The 21439-nt window shown below is 41.7% G+C and overlaps 1 protein-coding gene across 1 annotated transcript in view; it reads left to right on the top strand.

The window, feature by feature from the left end:
• Positions 1-3367: 3367 nt before the first annotated feature.
• PIWIL1 (piwi like RNA-mediated gene silencing 1) overlaps positions 3368-21439 on the top strand; it is a gene marked incomplete at both ends in the record, with an annotated part of 33509 nt that continues 15437 nt past the window's right edge. The window contains 13 exons of the mRNA XM_081251886.1: positions 3368-3445; positions 4003-4114; positions 10753-10878; positions 11372-11586; positions 11963-12084; positions 13152-13232; positions 13884-14081; positions 14521-14632; positions 17621-17747; positions 17972-18089; positions 18598-18712; positions 19846-20033; positions 20402-20474. Coding sequence (XP_081108012.1) covers positions 3368-3445; positions 4003-4114; positions 10753-10878; positions 11372-11586; positions 11963-12084; positions 13152-13232; positions 13884-14081; positions 14521-14632; positions 17621-17747; positions 17972-18089; positions 18598-18712; positions 19846-20033; positions 20402-20474 — 1665 coding nt within the window. The remainder of the gene's footprint in view (positions 3446-4002; positions 4115-10752; positions 10879-11371; positions 11587-11962; positions 12085-13151; positions 13233-13883; positions 14082-14520; positions 14633-17620; positions 17748-17971; positions 18090-18597; positions 18713-19845; positions 20034-20401; positions 20475-21439) is intronic.

Genomic DNA, 21439 nt, shown 5'->3' with positions numbered 1-21439 from the left:
GCACAGACCTGCTCCACGAGCAGGAACGAACCCAGCAAACTGCAATCCTCGTCCACAGCTAGTCACAGATGCTCCAGGTACAAAGGGAGGCTCGTGCAAGGCGTGGGCGGGGCCTGGCGGGGCAGGGGCGGAGCCTGGGCGGGGCTCATCTGGCCTTGCCTCTGCCCGTGCCCCACTAAAACCTCCATCCGCGCAGCAGCCAATCAGCGCGCAGCGCGGGCCGCCGCCCGCCTCGCCATTAGCTGGGTGTCACGTGCAGGGCAGTTTACTCCTTGAAGTCAGTGTCCATCCGCCCAGAAAAAGAGGACCCCGCCCACTTCCGCCGGCTCCCGCGCTCCGCAATCGCCCACAGCGGACAGCGAGGTGAGAGCGGGCGGCGCGGCTCCGTGGTGCCGAGAGGCGCCGGGGTCCGTTTGGTCCCGCGTCGGCGCGCCAAGTCTCAAGTCCCGGCGCGGAGGGATCCGGCGTGAGATAACCGTTGGCAGCGCGGAGACAACTGTGAGTGCGGCGGAGCGTCGTTGAGGCGTCGGAGCGTCGTTGAGGCGTCGGTGAGGCGTCGGTGAGGCGTGCGGTCCTCGGTGAGGCGTGCGGTCCTCGTTGAGGCGCGGGGTCCTCGGTGAGGCGCGGGGTCCTGTGAGGGCGTCGCTGCGGACCGGCACCGGCACGGCGGTTCCTCTCCCGCTCCAGCCTGCGGGCCTGGTGAGGCCGCGGCCCTGCGGAGGGGCGTCCTCCACCGTGCAGTCGCTCAGCCCATCGGCGGCCCGGACTGCGGTGGCCTCTGCCCTCCTTGGGCGTGGGTTGGGGCGGGGTGGCCGGGCGGGCTGGGGGGCAGCGGCGAGCGGCTGCGCTTTTGGGGTGGACGCTAGTGTCCTTGCCCCCGGGGTGGACGTCCACTTGACCCGGACGTCCTTTGTAGCTGGTGCGGTACCTTTGAGCACCAGCTGGGTTTCTCACTTCCGGGTGGTGGGGTAGCTTGTGGTCCAGCCTTGGGGATGCTGAAGTGGGGAGGACGCAGCTGAGCCCCGCACCTGTGCAGCGGGCGGCATGGGGTGGTCCTGCCCGTCCCGGCTTTGATGCCGTGGGTAGCGTCCTCCGGCGTCCTCCGGCTCAGCGATCATCAGAAACCCCTGCAGCCTGCTGAGCACGAGCTTCTGGCTCAGGGCGGGGCGTGGGACCCCCATCCCGTTCGCGTTTGCATCACGTTCCAGGTGTTGCCCATCAGGGATCACGCTTTGAGAACTGCTGCACTGGTTAAAGAAGACTCGCTCTTGGGGCGGCAGTTGAGCTCATTACTCGGTTTTTCACGCACACCCACAGTCACTGCTGGGTTGCCAGCTCTGGGCTTAGGTGCGAGGGACTGCACTGATGAGCCGCCAGGTGTGGAGGAGCTCTTGAAGTGTGTGTGAGGGAGGGGGACACTGATCACCCGTGCCGTGCGGTTGGTGTAACCCGCGTGCACACAGCTTGGCAGAAGAGGGTGCAAGAGCTGGTCCTTAAAGGATACGCTGGATTCTTCCATTTTAGAGAGGAGGGTAAGGCGCTTCAGCAAAGGATGTGCCGGGGGACAAAGTGAACCATGGAATTTATCATGGCTGCTGAGTGGAGGAAAGCCACGTTTGCTAGAGTCTAAGGCAGAGGCCTCCGACTTTGATTCTGTCCCCCAGTAAGAGACCGGCATGTATGCCAGTGTGCTCAGCGTGTAAGTTATACGTATAGACGTGGTCCTGGTCTACATAGTACAGGTACAGAATACTTTATAATGGTATGAAAAATTCGTTCGAATATCCTGGCGCCTCCGCAGGCCATATCGTGGAAGCTTCTTGGGGAGTTGCTTGACTTGGGTTGGTTTTTAACAGTGCAGTGAGCTAATGTATTTTTAGTCCTTTAGAACGTGCTAGGAAGTCAAAGAGGTCTTTGAAGGGACAAAGTGGAGAGTGTCGTTAGATTTGTCTTTCTAGGAAGCTTGCCATGGAACAAAAACTTTTAGAAGCCGAGAAAACTGAGACAAAAAAGATATTCTGACTTAAAGCAGAGTGATCTCAACTGTAAATAATGTCATAATCTGCCCCTCTTTGGAACCTGCAGTAGTCGAACCTTGAATTGAGCATCAAATCCAAGCTCGTGACACTTCAGTCACACTAGGCATCTTTCCTTTCTGCAGACAAACCGAGCTCTCAGCACTTAGTCACGGGTTGTTCCCTCTTGTCCGAAGAGTGGAACCACCTACCTCCCAGTTCCTAGCCCTCCTACACCTCGGTTTAAATGTTAGCTTCATCGCAGACGGACCTCTTCAGTGTGTAAATTAGCTTCTGTTTTCCTCTTGGTAAGAACATGCTTCTTAGTTCCTTAGTTCCTTTGTTAAACTTAAGAATTTGTAGTTTATCTGCCTTTTCCACCAGGGCTCACATGGGTTGACTTCTCATGGTGTGCCAGGTATTTTGTAAGCCTTTATGTGTGTTCGCATTGAGCCGCACCATTGACCTGTGTGGTATAGGTTGTTACAACTGTTTTACAAATAAAGACATGAGTCTTGGGTTATGTGATTTGCTCAGGGTCACTTACACGAAGGAGTGGAGTTTAGACAGTATAGCTCTGAGGTCTCTCCCGGTGATAACCTGACGATACTGCTTTCTGCCCTGTGGCTGGGGGTGACTGGGCGGGGAACCTTTATACATAGTACTAACGACATATTTGACGCCTGACACAGATCCTGGCTCACATTAGGTCCTCACTCAGTACACATGGTGGTGTTGAAGACATGGAGAGAACTGTTGATCAGAGGTGGTAGGCGTGGTAAAGGAGTAGTCTAGAGACGAGTGACTCAGTGGATTTTGTTTAGAGACGAAGTGGATGCCCCTCACCAAGAATGAAATGATAGGACGTAAATGATGTGGTAGGAAAGATTAAGCTACACATGGAATTGTGGGAAGATCCTGGAAGGTACAGTGACATATGTATAAGAATTATGTAAAGAGCCTCACAAAACACTTGCCATTGGTGCCCTCTTTCCTAGTAGGTTACACATCCAGATGTGAAAAAGAACTAGTCACCAGCACCTTCAGTCTCTTAACAGTTTTATCCTCCTAAATCTCTTTATAATAAATAATCCAATTGAAAAATGAAATAGTGTAGTGTAGTAGGTCCTCCACTTCAGTGCCACCACCTAGCACAGGAGCACTTAAGTTTATCGAAGGTGGGGATATTGCCTTCGACTCTATGTTAAGAGGTTAGAAAAGTGTGGGATTACCCAGGAGCTTATTTTAGAATCTCAACCAAATCCGTTTAAAGGTAACGTTGTAGAAACACTCAAATATAACTGAACATTGAGTATTGTCTTCATGATTATTTCCTCTCAAGAAAAAGAAGAATGACTGGGAGAGCCAGAGCGCGAGCAAGAGGAAGGGCTCCTGGTCAGGAGGTGGTGCAGCGCGTGGGCACCGCTGCCGTGAGTGCTTTCCCCTGTCCCAACTGCGGAGGGCGTCTTAGAACACAGTGCTGTTAAGCCTTGGTCAGCTTGCACTGTCAAAACGAAGTTTAAGAACGGTGTACCAAACATAAGGTAGATAGCTAGTGGGAAGCAGCCGCATAGCACAGGGAGAGAGGGTGGGAGGGAGGGAGACGCAAGAGGGAAGAGATATGGGAACATATATATATGCATAGCTGATTCACTTTGTTATAAAGCAGAAACTAACACACTGTTGTAAAGCAGTTATACTCCAATAAAGATGTAAAAAACAAACAAACAAAAAGAACCGTGTCCTGTGAAGGGATAGGGGCTGAACCAGGACGCTGACGTTCTGTGTCCTGTGGATATTGGAAGCTGGTGCTTGCCTTCAGTTGGCGACCCTTGAAGAAATTTCTTTCTGAGGATAAAATATTTGATTGCTAATTTAGATCGGTTTCGGTTAAATGCCCTGGACTTGTTTGAGTAGTTATTGCCTCTGATATCTGTGACCTTTTGACATGAAAAGAATGCTGTTCTTCATTTGCATATAACTGCAGAGTCAGCAGCCTGGTTATATTCAGCCTAGACCGCAGCAGCCACCAGCCGAGGGGGAGTTAGTTGGCCGCGGACGACAGAGAGGAACAGTAGAGGCGACCGCCAAGCCACAAGGTGAAGAGAGAGTGAAGAGGCTTCATGCGTGCGGGGGTGTGTGTGTGTGTGTGCGCGTGCGCACTTGCAGCGTTAGATGTGCATGGCGACCAAAGCTCTGTATAAGGAGAAAGGACCCCCAGCAGTCCTTGAAAGTGTAGCCGCATCTCCTGCAAACCGTGCAGCCTGCCACTGAGTGCAGGGCCACAGGATTGCTTTCTTCCTTGGAAATGAACTCCAGCCTACCAGAGCCCCACACTTGCTGTTCCAAAGCAAATTCTAAACTGATTATAAATTTGCTTATTATGCATTAATCATTTTAGAACATTCTCTTGGCATCTTTAGTGACTTCATCAAAGCTGTACCAACTTTTACATTTGTAACTTTGACTTAGAAAACATATTTTCACATGTGTTGTTTCGGTTCATCCTGTTTCTCAGTTGCAAAAACTGAGGTCAAAGTTGTGACAGCCAGGAGAGTCAGAACACCAGTTCTGATTCCAGAACTTGTGCTTTTTCACTGCATTGTTGCGAAAACTAATTAATTGGATGCTTGGTGTAAGACTCTTCTACAGTTATTAAGTTTGGTTTTGGTAGAGGAAAAGCAGACCCATGTATACATAGGGAGAATTAATGTAGTCACATTGGCTTTTAAACCCTGGGATGGGCATGGGAAATGGGCAATAAAATAGTGTGGACGCAAAGGGAAAACTAGAAAACAAACCTGATTCCTTGCTTTATGCGTTGCACTACATTTCCATGTACTCTGAATATTTAGTCATAACCAATGAAATCTATAAAATTAGAAGAAAACATGAATGAATCTAAAATGAACTTGAAGTGGTGTGAATCCAGCTATGACAAATAATGTCAGTGTCAGAAGACAACCTAGGAGCTTAACTGAAGTGATGGAAGAGCTCATTTCTCTGATACACAGAGCAGTCTTATGAATCTGTGATATTAACAAGCTGCTGGCAAAGTGGACAAAGGAAAGGGCAAAGCATTGAAAGATACAAAGGCCAGTAAAATGTTAAGCCTTATCATTAAGTTTAAATTAAACTGAAACATTTTTTTAAACAATAAGCATCTGTTTATTCTCCATTTTACTTTTTGCCAACGTTGGCAATTGTAAAACTGGAATTTGTGCTCCCCGTGGGATTGTACTAACTTGTGGATGGCATTTTGTAATGTGGAGCAGCAGTACACTTCTATTAGCAGTTACATTCATGGCAGTGTACCCAGACACTGGAAACCCCTACCCAGAAAGAGGTAAAACCCACTGTGCTTTAACAATAGAGTACCATTTAGCCATTTTCAAGAATGTAAAAACTTGACTGAAAGCAGCTTGTAAAACAGCTTTGTATTTTTAGTAAATACGTGTTATGTGTGTGTATATATTTTCTGTATAGAAAATTTTGGGGAAAAATACATCAGTGGTTAATAGTGCTTCATTTGAAGAATCTATTAGAAGACAAGGGGCCTTTTATTTGTTGCTTTATGTATCTAATTACGTCTGTTGCTTTTGTGGTACTACCGGCTGTTTCAAGCTTCAAAGTGCCTGATGACAATTCTTTTATGGGAATTAATCTCCTTAAATTTATAGGATTTTATCCAGTCACTTTGTCTAGATGCCTCAGTTCTTTCTTTTTTAAATTACCCATTGAATCCAAAAAGTGAACAGGGGGGTACAATCTGTTCTATTAGAATAAATATATCACAGTAAATTACAAATGCTTCTAATAATAGAAACTTGCATGAGTTTTAAATATACAAGCCAAGTGAGAATTCTGTATCCAGCATTATAGCAGGCTAGATATTCTCCAACTAAATACCTTTAATGTGCTAAATTTTAAAACATCTTTTTAAAATTCATCTGATCTGGCTAGAGAGTTGGAAAATCTTCAGAGGCCAGAAATGACAAGAATAAATCCAGAGTGGGAGTCAAGTGCTGAAACCAGTGACTCCAAAAATCACCTCTAGGTCACTTGCTTTTATTATTTTTCCCCAGTTTTACTGAGGAAATAATTGACATATATCACTAAGTTTAAGGCATACAGCATGATGGTTTGATTTACATGTATTGTGAAATGATTACCGCATGAGGTTCACCTAACACCCATCTTCTGATAAAGATACCATCAAAAGAAAAAAGGAAAAACATTTTCTCCTTGTATGAGAACTCTTTGGATTCACTCCCATAGTAAGTTTCCTGTATATCATTACAGCAGTGTTAGCTATAGTCATCGTGTTGTGTATTATATCTCTAGTACTTATGTATCTTATGACTGCAAGTTTGTACTTTCAGACACTTTCCTCCAATTCTCCCTTCCCTGCCCTCTGCCTCTGGTAACAAGTCTGATCTCTGTTTCTATGAGTTTGGTTTTGGGGTTGGTTTTTGTTTGTTTGTTTTTAGATTCCACATGTAAGTGAGATCATACAGTAATTTGTCTTTCTCTGTCTGACTGATTTCACTTAGGATAATGCCCTCAGGGCCCATCCATGTTGTCACAAGTGGTCGGGTTTCCTGTTTTTTTTATTTCCTGAATAATAAGCCATTATATATATACACCACAAACTCTTTTATCCATTCATCCATCACTGGACAACTGAAGTTGTTTCCATGTCCTGGCTATTGTCAGTAATGCTGCTACCAACGTGGGGGTGCAGATATCTTTTTGAGTGAGTATTTTCATTTCCTTTGGATATATTTCCAGAAGTAGGATTGCTGGATCATATGGTGGTCCTATTTTTAATTTTTTTAGGAGCCTCCATACTGTTTTCCATAGTGGCTGCACCAATTTAAGATTCCATCAGCAGTGCACAGGGATTCTCTTTTCTCCTCATCCATGCCATCATTTGTTATCGTTGTCCTTTTGATGATGGTCATTCTAACAGGTGTGAGGTGGTAGCTCATTGTGGATTTAATTTGTATTTCCCTAATGACTAGTGGTGTTGAGCATCTTTTCATGTATCTGTTAGCCTTTCATATATCTTCTTTGGAGAAATGTCTGTTCAGGTCTTTCGCCTGTTTTTTAAATTGGCTTATTTGGTTTTTTGCTATTGAGTTGTATGAGTTCTTCATGTATTTTGGATATTAACCCCTTATCATATGTAAAGTTTGCAAATATTTTTCCCATTCTGTAGGTTGTATTTTCACCTTGTTGATGGTTTCTTTTGCTGTCCAGAAGTTTTTTATAGTCCCACCTGTTTATCTACTGTTTTGTTGCTTGTGCTTTAGGTGTCATATCTTAAAAAAAAAAAATCATTACCAAGATCCCGTGTCAAGGAGCTTTTCATTTTGTTTGTTTTGTTCTAGGAGTTTAATGGTTTCAGGTCTTACATTTAAGTCTTTTTTGTTTTGTTTTGTTTTGTTTTTTTTATTTATTTATTTTTATTTTTTATTTTATTTTTTTTTACATTTAAGTCTTTAATGTATTTCAAGTTAAGTTTTGTAAGTGGTGTAAGATAGGGGTCCAGTTTCATTCTTTTACATGTGAATATCCAATTATCCCAGCATCGTTTATTGAAGAGACTGTCTTTTTTTTTTTTAACATCTTTGTTGGAGTATAATTGCTTTACAGTGTTGTGTTAGTTTCTGCTCTGCAACAAAGTGAATCAGCTATACATATACATATATCCCCATATCCCCTCCCTCTTGCGTCTCCCTCCCTCACACCAGTCAGAATGGTCATCATCAAAAAATCTACAAACAGTAAATGCTGGAGAGGGTGTGGAGAAGAGGGAACCCTCTTGCACTGTTGATGGGAATGTAAATTGATACAGCCACTATGGAGAACAGTATGGAGGTTCCTTAAAAAACTAAAAATAGAACTACCATATGACCCAGCAATCCCACTACTGGGCATATACCCTGAGAAAACCATAATTCAAAGAGACTGTCTTTTTTTCCATTGAATATTATTGGTTCCTTTGTCAGATATGAGTTGACCATGTATTCCTGGGTTTATTTCTGGGCTCTTGATTCTGTTCCATTGGTCTATGTGTCTGTTTTTGTGCCGGTATCATACTGTTTTGATTACTGCACCTTTATAATATAGCTTGAAATCAGGAAGTGTGATGCCTCTTGCTTTGTTCTTCACAGTTCTTTTGAAACTTAGAATATTTGACATGTTCAGCTGTGTTCAACAGAGCAAAATTTCATTGAATTAAAACTCTGGGCAAAAAAGATGCACTGAAGCTGTTTTTAAAAAAGCATATCCTTATTATTGCAGCATTAAAATGCAAATAAAATTTCTGGAAATACTTAAATCTAAACATTCTTTGTATTGATCTTCACTAATACATTTTTTTTTTTTTTTTTTGCGGTACGCGGGCCTCTCACTGTTGTGGCCTCTCCTGTTGCGGAGCACAGGCTCCGGACGCACAGGCTCAGCGGCCATGGCTCACGGGCCCAGCCGCTCCACGGCATGTGGGATCTTCCCGGACCAGGGCACGAACCCGTGTCCCCTGCATCGGCAGGCGGACTCTCAACCACTGCGCCACCAGGGAAGCCCCCACTAATACTTTTTTAACAGTTCTTATGAATTTAAATTTAATTCTGTGAAACTTATTTCCCTACCTATGACAAGGTATATATTGCACCTTTATAGATGAGGGCCACTGTGAAGATCAAGTGATAGTCAGGGTCACTTTACTGCCTTTCATTGGTCTCGTAAGTATCATATCTGAGAAGTGCTTCTCACAGTAAATGTTCAAGTATCTACTATGTTTTAGAAATTAAAATGACGACCTTAACATTTATCGTTAATGAGCCCTTGTTTAAGACCTCAAGTTTTCACTCTGTGAAGGGGGTTCGGGTTCCATTGCAGGACTCCTAAATGGAACAGCAGCGTGATCGATCGGATTCGTGTTTTCAGTAAAGCACTGTGGCAGCCGTGCGGAAGGGGAATCAGCAGGGTTTCCAGTTGTATCCATTTTGAAATGTGTCATCTTTCTAGATTGACAGTTAATCAAGTTTTGGCTAAAATATTAATAATAGCGGTGCTATATGTAGAGAGGGGAGCAAACTTCATCACTGTTTATATTTAGAAACTTGCAATCAGGTTTTCACATCCAGAACTGATATTTTTTTAAGAGAAACTCAAATTTTTCAGGGAAAAATTCTGATCAAACCTTTATGACCTGTTGTTGCTATCAGGTTAGATTCAGTATACCTGACCTTTGTTAATGTAATTAATCCATGGATACCTTAAGCTGAAAGACTTTGGGATAAAAAGTTCACCAAGGGAGACAAATATAAACAGTTACATGTTAAAAGACTTTTAAAATAGAGCCCCTGAAAATCATGAGGCACAAGAACCAACATATTTAGCAGTACCTTTAAAGCGCCTTATTAACGAAGTTCTCATTTAAAACTTACTACATCCTGTAAAATTTATTATAATCAATTTTTCAGGTGAAGAAATTGAAGCTCACATTAAAATAACATATGTTTTGTTTAAGCTGTGTTACTTCTCCTCCAGAAGCTGGCAGTTCTGGGCTAGTTCTGGCATTTGTGGTCAGATAGCCCAGAAGAGAACTGGGCTCTCATCTTTTTGTTCTCTCCTCCCAAGTCCACGACCTCCGTCATTCAGACGTACGTTTTGTTCAGAATGTCTGCTTGAGCTCCCTCCTGCCATCACATCCAGATTCCGGGCAAGATGGGCAGCTAGGGGCATGGACAACAGAAAAGCCAGCTATTGACTCCCCTGTGGCGCTTTCCCAGACATTTCATCCAGCAATTTCTGCATAAGTCTCTCAGGCCCTCCTTACCTGCAAAGAAGGTGGAAATTCTAGTCTTTTAGCTGTATTACTCCCAAAATAAACTTTTAAAATAAGAATGAAAGGTTGGTTCTTGGGTAGTCAGTAGTTTCTGCTACACAAGGTAACATGCCTATTAACTGAAAGCTAGAGCTTAACACTTGACTACAAAGCCCATGTTCATTCTTCGGCCCACATCATACTATTGATATGAGATACTTCATAATAAATTTCATGCAAATTAAAGGACTTAATAATTGAGGATATTTTAGCCCCAGCTTTTACAAGTAAGCATGAACTGATGGTTAACCTATCCCAGTAGATGTGTATCATGGCCACGGGATACACACAGGCCCATCCCATCTGCTCTGCTGGTCCGTAAGGGAAATGAGTGAGGAAATTACATTTTAGACTTAACGTTTTCTAATTCAGGTTGCACATTTAAATCATATGAACTACCAATTCCTACAGCTGTAATTACATCATAAAAATTGTGAAAAATACTGATATTAAGGCCCACAGGTGGTTATCAGACCTAGACACAGAAAAATAATTACCCAGTCAATAAACATGGGCTCCTAAGTTCTCCTAAGTTCACTCCAGTCGTCTTGATCTTGTAAAGGTATATATGTCTTGTGAAGGAGCGGAGTTTGCCTAGGCAGTGACAAGAAGGGCTTCACAGAAGAGGTTATGGCTGAGAAGTCGTTCTCTCCTTTGGCTGGCAGTTACCTGAAACGTTCTGATGGGATTGTTACACACTGTCTTTAGCACCTCAGGAGCCTTTGGGTTTCATGTAGTAGAGTACTTTAGGAATCGTCATTCTTTATTTCATGCTGCATATTACTTAGGTGTATATATTTTTTCTTTTTTTCCTTTTTTTTTTTTTTTTTTTTTTTTAAGAAACCCAGATATCTGCTGGATTTCAGGAGTTATCATTAGCAGACAGAGGAGGTCATCGCAGAGACTTTCATGATCTTGGTGTGAATACAAGACAGAACCTAGATCATGTTAAAGAATCAAAAACAGGTAGGTTAATTATTAAGAGTACAGTTTTCAAGTACACAGGACAGTGAATTGAAGCACTTTAATTTCGGTATTTATTTGTACGATGCATTACTAGGGTGGAGGAGCACATTTGGTCAAGGATTTTGCATGGATGGCTTTTCCATTTTCCTCTCTCCCTTTTGGTTTTGAAATAGGTTCTAGATGTCGTTAGCTGCACTGAACTGTTGTTTGATTACATAGATCACTTTTTTCTTTTAAAGCTTTTTGCTGTAAAGAGATTTCATTGGTTCCGTTGTAAATTCCTCAGTCTAGGGAGGATTTATTTCTAAATGGAGGGTTTTAGTAATTTACCTACGTGGAATAGTCTCCAGAGTCAGATGTCTGAGAACTTTTGTGTGGTCTGCTGCTTTTAACCCCTTGTTTACAGAACTGTGTCTGCCTTGTCATGGCAGTGAAGATTTCAAGGAAGAATAAACTTGATATTTCATTAATTGAATGTGACTCACTTTTACAGGCTCTTCAGGTACTATAGTCAGTCTAAGCACTAACCACTTTCGATTGACATCCCGTCCCCAATGGGCCTTATATCAGTACCACATTGACTATAACCCATGGATGGAAGCCAGAAGACTCCGCTCAGCTCTTCTTTTTCTGCACGAAGATTTAATTGGAAGGTGTCATGCTTTTGATGGGACAGTATTATTTTTACCTAAAAGACTACAGCACAAGGTTATTTCAGTTGTCGGGTTGGGGAGAGGGAGATGGGGAGTTCTACCTCAAAGCTAAACTGCCACAGTCTGGGGTAGCTTTAGAGAAACCCCAGTGGTCTCCTGTCTGTCAGGACTTGTAATACACCCATGGGTGTATTTGGCATTATTATGCCATTCTCACATCCACCTGAGTGACGTAATGATTACAATCAAATAATAATAAGGCACTTAATCACTCTTTTCTCTTACCCATCCTGTTACTCTTTTCTCATAGTCATTTTTTTTTAATTTAGAACTTTTCCATACTTTTCATTGTTGCCTTATTCAACAGGCTTATGTGATTGGCCCTATTTTAACAAAATTAAAACTTTGGTTTTCCACCACTCTGGCTTCAGGTTACTGAAGTTTTTAGTCAGACCCGAAATGGAGAGCATGTGAGGATAACAATCACCTTGACAAATGAACTCTCACCTACATCACCAACTTGTTTGCAGTTCTATAATATTGTTTTCAGGAGGTATGTTGGTATTCTTTAACATTTTATTAAGAAATTTTAAACATAATCAGAAGTTGAAAGACATGTACAATAAGTACCTGTATACTTAGTACCTAGATTTTACAATGGTTGGTTAGGATCATTGGGTTACCCTGAGTTTTCATCATTTTTAGGTGTGGTGTACTGGTATAAATCTCATTTATTTGCTTTAAGCACGCGTCATGTCTTTCACTTCCCTATTTGTGTTGAGATTAGATCGTTCAAATCCCATTGGCGCTTATGTTAAGAGCACACATTCTCTCAGCACTTTAACTTTATATTCCTTCTGTCCCACAGGGGGCGCCAATTCAGAAAGCAGGACAGGGTTTAGGTCTGCTCCGATTTCCTCCTTCCATCGTAGGACACATATAGTGCGTGCTCCGTGATTGGCTTTCAGTGTGGGTGCTGTGTTTTCCAAACCCAAAGTTGTTGGACACAAGTTCTGTGAAGGTCCCCCGCCCCTGCCATCCCCCTGCTGAGTGGGAAGCAATCTGGGTGAGCCTGAGCTTGGCATGAGCATAGTGAGACATAATTCTTGGATTTGTAATTTACCTAAGTTGGTCATGAGATAACCTGTCACTGACTCATTTTGGTGGATACTTGTTTGAATTAATGTAATGGAAGATTTATTTTTCTGTAAGTGATGGGTTGGCAAACTTTTTTTGCAAAGGACCAGATAGCAAACATGTTAGGTTTTGCAGGCCATGTGGTCTGTGTCTCAACAATTCAACTCTGCTGTTGAAGCACAGAAACAGTCATAGGACATACATGATCATGGCTGTGTTCCAATAAAGCTTTACTGATGGACGGTGAAATTTGAATTTCACATAATTCATGCATCATTAATCTTTTGATTTTTTTTCCCAGACCTTTAAAAAATGTAAAAAAAAAAAAAAAAAGTTCCTAGGCCATACAGCAGGTAGGCTGGATGTGGCCCCCCTATGAGCCATAGTTTGCCAACTCCTGCTCCAAACAATGTGCCATTGTGATTGTAGTATTAGAGATACTTATCAATATTCATTTCTCTGTTCTGACCTTTCAAATTATAGGCTTTTAAAGATCATGAATTTGCAGCAGATTGGACGGAATTTTTATAACCCAAGTAACCCAATTGATGTTCCAAATCATAGGTTTGTATGAAGTGGAAAGTTTCTGTTCCTTAGGTTTAATCACAAACTTTGATAGTGATGCTCTGTTTTGAAATGATCAGATTTACTGTGGCTGCTAGTGGTACCCATCACATTAAGTGAACATTTAACCTGGCTTAAATAATAAAGGAGACATCCCAGAATATTTGGATTTTAAAAAATCATGTGATATTTATTTGTCATGGGGGAAAAGCATAAAGAGTTAATCAACACAAAGGTTGTATTTGCTCTTAGGTAGCAAAACTCATCAGCTAGTGACGATCGCTTCAGAAGTTTCTGCAGTGTATCAGGATTTCAGCTCAAGTGGTTTAGGGTTATTATAATAAATGTAGATGCTTTCAATTAGATTTTTCAAGTCTTAGATCAATATAAGTAATAAAATTTAATAAAGTTAGTATATTAAATTTAAAATGGAACTTATAAAGTTATTATATTATTATAAACATTCATTGTTGAAGATCTTAAAAAGATCAGACTTTATCTGGAACCCTGTAAAACCTGAAGCTAAGTAAATGTACTCAAAGACTTGTACTATTGACCCAGTTAATAAATGTGAAAACTATAACTTGTTACATACAAAACATGTTTGGATATTCATAGAGGTTACTTCATGGCATTCATTGTCTTTGACAGGTTGGTGATTTGGCCTGGCTTCACTACTTCTATTCTTCAGTATGAAAATAACATCATGCTTTGCACTGATGTCAGTCATAAAGTCCTTCGAAGTGAAACTGTTTTAGATTTCATGTTCAACTTGTTTCATCAAACTGAAGAACATAACTTTCAAGAACAAGTTTGTAAAGAGCTGATAGGTTTAATTGTTCTCACCAAGTAAGGCTTTTAATAATGCAAAATAATTTTACAAGTCTGAAGATATTGAGGCTTTCTAGTCCTATAATGTTAGATGGAGAGAAAGTAGGGTTTAAAGTTGAGAGGTGGGAATAGCACAAAAACGGGAGAGGGATATTTATAACCTTTCTTAAGAACAAAAGTTTTGGGGGAATATACACATCTTAAAAGGAGAAATAGCCAATGATTTCTATTCTTTTTAGTTTTAATTTTATTTTCTAATAGTTTAGTTAACTTCCCCATCCATCTAGTGTATAGCATAGTCTTTAAGAAATTGTTTTCCCTTTATCTTTCCATAATATTGTATATCACCAACTGATTTGAAATTTTATTTTTTACAGAGTACATAGTGTCTAGCCCCTCTTTTTAATAACATTTCTACATATTTTCATCAAATACCAATAAAATCTCAACTCCGTAGGTATAACAATAAAACATACAGAGTAGATGATATTGACTGGGACCAGACTCCAAAGAGTACCTTTAAGAAAGCCGACGGCTCTGAAGTCAGTTTCTTAGAGTACTACAGGAAGGTAAGGTGTTCACGTGGACTTTTACCTTTGTACCGTGAAGGACTTAGACCTTAGGAGAAATCTGAAATCTCTTCAGTAGAATTTTCTAACGGGGGTACATATGGAACAAGTTGCTTTTGAAGCTGTCTATAAATGTGTTTATTAAGGCGGTCACAGCATATTTAGCTCATTCGCCAATGAGCTGTGCCCTGTCCTGGTTCCTTTTCTGCAGTAGCATACAAGGTTCCATTTGAACTTCAGCATGCGGAGGACAAGTAGGAAAACAGTGCAGGTTAACAGTTCAGCATATACTGTCTCTTACTCTGTAGCCAGCACTTTTTTTAAACTTCAGCTGGCAGCGTGGGCTAGAGATCTTTGAACCCTTAGCGTCCGTTGTGATAAATCTGCAGATGGGTTAACTCTTACTTTTGTTTTACATGCTGACAGAGTGAGACAGACTTGTCTCGTGTGGGCTAGGTCAGGTTATTGGGTGGCCCCCAGCCCCAGTTTTATAAAGGTGATTCTAGCCATCAGCACAGTGGTCACTAAACGGACAAAGACACGAGAGACAAATAGCAAGAAAGAGCAACCACTGACTAGAAGAGAATAAAATGTGTTTCCAGGAAGGCATCAGAACACTGCTGTAGTGTTCAGAGATAAGCAGATCTGCCCCTATATCCTTAGAAGGTCACATTCCATTTGACGTGCTCTGTTAAAAGTGCAGGAAAAGTATTTAAAGAAAACACATTAATTAAAATCTTAAAACCTGTCTTTGAAGTGCTAAAATTTATTTCATTTTTTTCCTACTTTCTCTAGATTATTTCCTTTTTCTAAAAAATGGAGTAAATGAACTATTATGTGTTTATATTTTGTGTCAAAAGTATACATCCGACTAGTGACCTTTGAAATGTCTTTTTCCTGAATATCTACTGTTGCCTGATCTTCAGCTGCTCTCCTGTGACTGAGCAGATCAGATACCACTCTGGAGGGAAACGATTCTCTGAGAAGTCCCATTAAGAACTGGTCTTATTCTGGGCAAAATGAAAACAGGCCAAGGGTCATTTCAGCTTGATTTCCCTACTGCTGTTTTCAGCCTCTGAAAACTCCTTGAGGACTCCAACCATGTTTAACCTAGATTCTTCTGGGTGTCAGAGGTTACTGTGAGAAATGAGTTTTGGCATTTTTCTGTAGTTCCTTTTAATAATCATGATCAGAGATGGGAATAATTGGTATATACCAACCGCAGATATAAAGAGGACACAGTTGAAAGTTTGATTTAAACCTGAAGCGAAGTCAGGGAAGATTCTCCCCTCCTCTGACCAGTATTGAATCTTACATGCCTGCTTATTCTCCCTTAAGGGACCTTCTAAATGCTGGCATACTTAAAGGTTCTGCCTCAGGTCCCTAGCTACTGTATATTTATACTCTCCAGGTGATCTCCGGTCTATGCGAAGACTTCACATATGATGTGTTAACAATTCAGGTTTCTAGCTCTAGCCCTAGGCATGTCTAAACCTACTTGTTCTGAATGTTTGGATGTCTCAGAGATGCCTTACCTGTGACCAACACTGAACATGTGATATCCCCCTAGCCTGGCCCTGTGCAGTGCTCTTCATCAGAGCAGGGAACACCACTTCGACCAAGTCAGGGATTTTATAGTTTATGTACGCCCCAGTGCCTAAGTAGGCACTCAGGTATTCGCGTGAACAGGTGAATGATGGATAATTCAAACCTCAGATCACCATGCTTTGTATAGCTTACCTTGTGTAACTAATTGTCAAATCCTGTCACCCTACCTAGCTTATCTGAAATACCTTCGCTTTTCTCCTTTTCTAAGTGGCTGCCACCTCCTGTCGAGGCCCCAGTTCTCTCTCTCACTCAACTGGTCTCTTAGTTTTCATTTCTTATGCTTCTGATCCATGTCAAAACTCATACGAATCTGATGTTGCTAAGTGGCTTCCCGTTGCTCCTGTGTCTTGTTAATAAGCACATTTTTCCTTATCCGGTGAAACCCTGAATGATGTAGCCGCTATGTGTCCTCATCGTGTCACTTGCCCAGCCGCCTTATCCAACCACGGGGCTCCCTCTGCATGCTTGACGCTTGCTCTTAGGCTGACATCTCAGCTTAGGTTACTTCCTCAGGGAAGATTTCTGTCACAACCAGGGATAAAGGTGTCTAGTAGATCTAATTAATCAAAAGGGGTGGGCTTGAAATATTTGAAAGAATCAAGGTATTCTTAGAACTTCCTAGCAGAAATGGAGTTTTAGTAATAAGTGATGGCTTAGTTCTTGTATATTGAAGATAATATCTAGGAAACACTCAGTGGGCGAGAGGGGCCTTTGGAAGGGAAGATCATGGTCAATCACTTTTAAAAAGAAAAGGTTTAACAGTAGCATTGGACAAATGAAGGTTCTAGTTTTTCATATGTAGGGGAAAATGTTAAAAGAACTGGCGGGAAATCCCACAGCTCTGTAATTAAGAACTGCATTGAAAGCCCTTTGGTGAAACAGAGAATAGGAACACTTCTGAAGTTACTACCACGTTTCTACCTGTGTGTGTACCCAAGTGAATGACGTGTAAGCAGGGTGACTGTCAATAGACCCGTAATAAAGTAGTGTGATAAATAAGTAGTATAGGTAAATGGAGCAGAGGTCAGATAGGCATGTTCTACTCGGACATTTCTTGTCTGCGATGAAGGCTTTTCTGTGGGTGGTTGGTAAAGAGTTGAATGTAGGACAAAGTCAGTGACAAGCTAGAATTCATGGTCTCTTAATTCATGATGGTAGGTGGCCAGGACCTTAACTGTACGATAGGAAGAAGGAACGGGCAGGTACCGTAGTCTCTTGAGAGACCAGGACTCTTGAAATGGCCATGATGGTATCACCGTCCTGTATGCTTAGTGGAGATGTTTTAATTCTTAATTAAAAAAAACTTTTATTGTCCATTACAAAATGACATGTGACTAAAGGCATTTACTGTGAACAGTGATACTTTCTTCCCTTGAATAGCAATATAACCAAGAAATCACCGACTTGAAACAGCCAGTTTTGGTCAGTCAGCCGAAGAGAAAGAGAGGCCCTGGAGGCGCAGTACCCAGCCCTACGCTGCTCATCCCTGAGCTCTGCTACCTCACAGGTACCGCTGACTCTTCTCTACTGGGGAATGAAACCACGCAGCTTCCTTTCCCCGTCTGTTCTAGAAGTCACTACACATGCCTCCACACCCTCTGTCCCCCAAAAGCCCTTAAAGCTACTTTGTCTCCTCAGAATTCTTTCACTCACCACCACCTGACACTCCAGACACTTAGACACGATTCCTGTTTCTTTAACCGTGTATCCCTTTAAACATTCTGTTTAAAGGTCTAACTGATAAAATGCGTAATGATTTTAATGTGATGAAAGACCTGGCTCTTCATACAAGACTAACTCCAGAACAAAGGCTGCGTGAAGTAGGAAGACTGATTGATTACATTCATAAGTAAGTCATCTCTGCTGCACTGGGGTATGGCTTCAGTTCTTTATTTTCGTGGGTTTGGAGGAGTGACAGAAGGTAATTGTGTTTCGCTTTGTATTTGCCGTATTCAGGGTGGGTTCTTCATGTTTCTAAGTGAGGCTACTGTTTGTCAGGGAATAATTAAACCTTGTAGCCTGTGGTATTTCTAATTCTTCTGTTAGAAAAAGAATAGAAAGCAAAATGGTTTGGGACAAGTCTATGTTTTTCTCTTTGTTATAACATTTTGTTTACTTTGAGGAGGAGATAGTTTGGGCATCAGGAATTTTAAATGAAAGGATATCATGAAGGGAAACAGAGCTGTGATGAGAGAAAAATAGATTGTACGTCTGGCTTTCCTAGCACTCTCGGTAGGGTTTTAGTCCTGAGAGAAATGTGTTGCAGGCCGCAGTGGGTCTCTGTTTGCACATGTGCACTAGTTTTTGTTCTGTTTCTTTACATTTAGCGGCATTATGTCAATATGTTACATTCACAGAGACGAAAACGTGCAGAGGGAGCTTCGAGACTGGGGTTTGGGCTTCGACTCCAAGTTTCTGTCCTTCTCGGGAAGAATCCTGCAAGCAGAGAAGGTTTATCAGGGTGGAAGAACGGTAAGGCCGTTCTTCAAGTTGTCCGTCCACTTAGATTTGGGTTAGACTCCCAGTAGAGCAAGCAGGGATACATACCCTACTTCCACGCCAGGGCAGCCCTCTCCCCACCGAGTACCTCCACTGTCGACTGATGTGAGCACAGAGGGGGCGAAGCCTGCAGCTTGCTCCTCAGGCCGTCTGTGAGACGTAGCTAAAAGGTGGCTTAATTTTTTTAAATAAGCTAAGTTACTTAAATTAAGGTATAGTAGAAGTCTAAGTATCTGAATGGGTTGATATTTCGTCTGCCACTGAAGTGATCTTTTACAGGGAAAGCTCCCAATTTATTTGGTTTCATTTTTGTGTGGACCACTTGTTTGTTAGGGATCTATATTAAATATTGTGATGTCTTTTATATATTCAGAAAAGGAAGGCAGGTATTCAAAAAATATGTTTTTGTGTAACTGAAGCACTACAAGTGCCAAAATTTTAAAAATCCTTTTGTAAAAAGCTGTGCTCTTCTGTCTTCTAAATGTTCTATGAATAACAGCCTAATCATGTAGCTTAATACTTTAATTTCAGTTGTTTTTATTACCCTTTGTAGTTAATATATACTCCTGTATAAGCGTTGTTGCGGAGGTGAGTAGGACATGTAGAAAGCACTGGGTTTTTTCCCTCTGTGGTAAATGTTTCCAGGGTCGCTGTGCTTGGAGTCTGTTAGCTTTCTGCCTTGCCGTCAGATGTTTTCACAGCTTGCTTTCAGTATCTGACACCTCAGTCATAAAGGTGCTTAACTTATAAGGCCTTATTTTTTTTATATCTTTATCATGAGGGAAATAACACTTATCCTTGTAAGAGTTTAGAAAGATTAAGAAGACCGCAACTTGAGATACTTAGAGTAGTTGGTGCAGACAGGTAGGCACTTGAGTGGCAGCCGTTAATATGAATGTATTTTAAATAAAATTGACATAACCCTTTGGATACATTTTTGTATCTTTTTTCCCCTCACTAAGGGCATTTCGTCCGTCACTGCAGTTCAAATTTAAGAGTAGTACTCTGAGGTTTAGAATATGCCATGGTAGAATTACTGAAGACTTTCTGGCTTTATCACCGAGAACTTACAATGGAATTTACAGTGCCTCTGAACTTCCTTCCAGTTCGATTACAGGCCACAGTTTGCAGATTGGTCAAAGGAAACAAGAGGGGCACCGTTAATTAGTGTTAAGCCACTAGATAACTGGCTACTGATCTACAGTCGGAGAGATTATGAAGCAGCCAATGTGCTGATACAAAATCTATTTAAAGTTACACCAGCCATGGGCATACAGATGAAAAAAGCAGTAATGTAAGTTCATCAGGTCAGTTCTACTCTGAAAATTGATTAGCAGTCATTTGGAGGGTATGGGAACTCAAACTGTTAATAAAACTATCAAAAACATGAGATGACCTTAAAGGTCTGATACAGTTCCCTGTAAGGTGGACGCAGAAATGTATCTGAGTCACTAAGGTTGGAGGGAGGACGGGCAGGACTGTCGCTCAGACTTGTGCTGCTGCGAGTCAGAAGCAGCCTTTCGACTGCATGGCTGCGCCTGGTGTTTTATTTCACGTTTTGTACAGAAGTGTTTTGTGTGTTGTAATCTGTAGGAGCCTTTTACCGCACAGTACAGTTGTTGTTCCATTTTCTGAATGTTGGATTACGTATTTCTGTTCCAGGATTGAAGTGGACGACAGGACTGAAGCCTATTTAAGAGTCTTACAGCAGAAAGTCACAGCAGACACCCAGATAGTAAGGAGCTGCTTGACGTGGAGGCAGTTGGCCTGGAATCCGTTGCTGTAAATCTTAGAACTTGAGTCCGTTGTTGTAAATGTGATAATTAGGTTCCCAAACCGGTCACGAAATACGTACTTGACCTACCTAAGATAGCTGAGTTCATGCGGCTTTACTCGTGCGCCTAGGAGCTTGTTGTTGTACACTGTGAACAGTGAGCAAGGGGTGGAGAACAACAAAGCCATCTTAAATTTACCCGGACTCACACGCTTTAATTACTCTAGAAAATCTGGGGGGAGAAAAGGCACAAGAGTAAAAAAAGAGTACCTAGCTGTTCAGCACACACAGTGTAGTTAGGGTATCTGTAGTTACACTTAAGTATAATGAATGAGGCGGCAAAGACAAATTTAATGATAAACAGCCTATCTGTGTTGCTCTAAACCCAAGAAATGAATTGGCTTCTTCTAATGGATTCCTTTTAGTCCTTTATCTCATACTTAAATGCCACAGGCAAATTACTATCAGGTTGTCTGGAATAATAGAGACACCTGGGGTAGGAAAACGATTTTATTGGGGGCCATGGAAAGAAAGATAAGAATCTGAGAATATAAACTGGAGAATACAGCAATGAGTTAAAGAGCTGGATTCAGCTCCCAAACTTAAACTTGAATCCTCAAAATTTGGGCAGGTGTCGGTGGCTTGGTTGGTTGGTTGATTTTCCAGCTGTTTTGCGATGTACTTGACATGTAACGTTGTGTGAGTTTTAAGTGTACAGTGTGATGACTTGATACGTGTATGCATTGTGAAATGATGACCACACAGGGTTAGTTTACACCTCCATCACCTCACATAATTACAATTCTTTTTGTGTATGTGGTGATAACGGTCAAGATCCACTTTCTTAGCAACTTTCAAGTATATAATACAGTACTGCTAACTGTGATCACCATGCTGTACAGTAGATCCTCAGAACTTAGCTTTTA

This window comes from Mesoplodon bidens (assembly GCF_964165515.1).
Source record: "Mesoplodon bidens genome assembly, chromosome: 13".
Classification (NCBI taxonomy): Eukaryota; Metazoa; Chordata; class Mammalia; order Artiodactyla; family Ziphiidae; genus Mesoplodon; species Mesoplodon bidens.
Note: the sequence above shows the minus strand (reverse complement) of the source record. Positions and strands in the feature narration are given on the sequence as shown.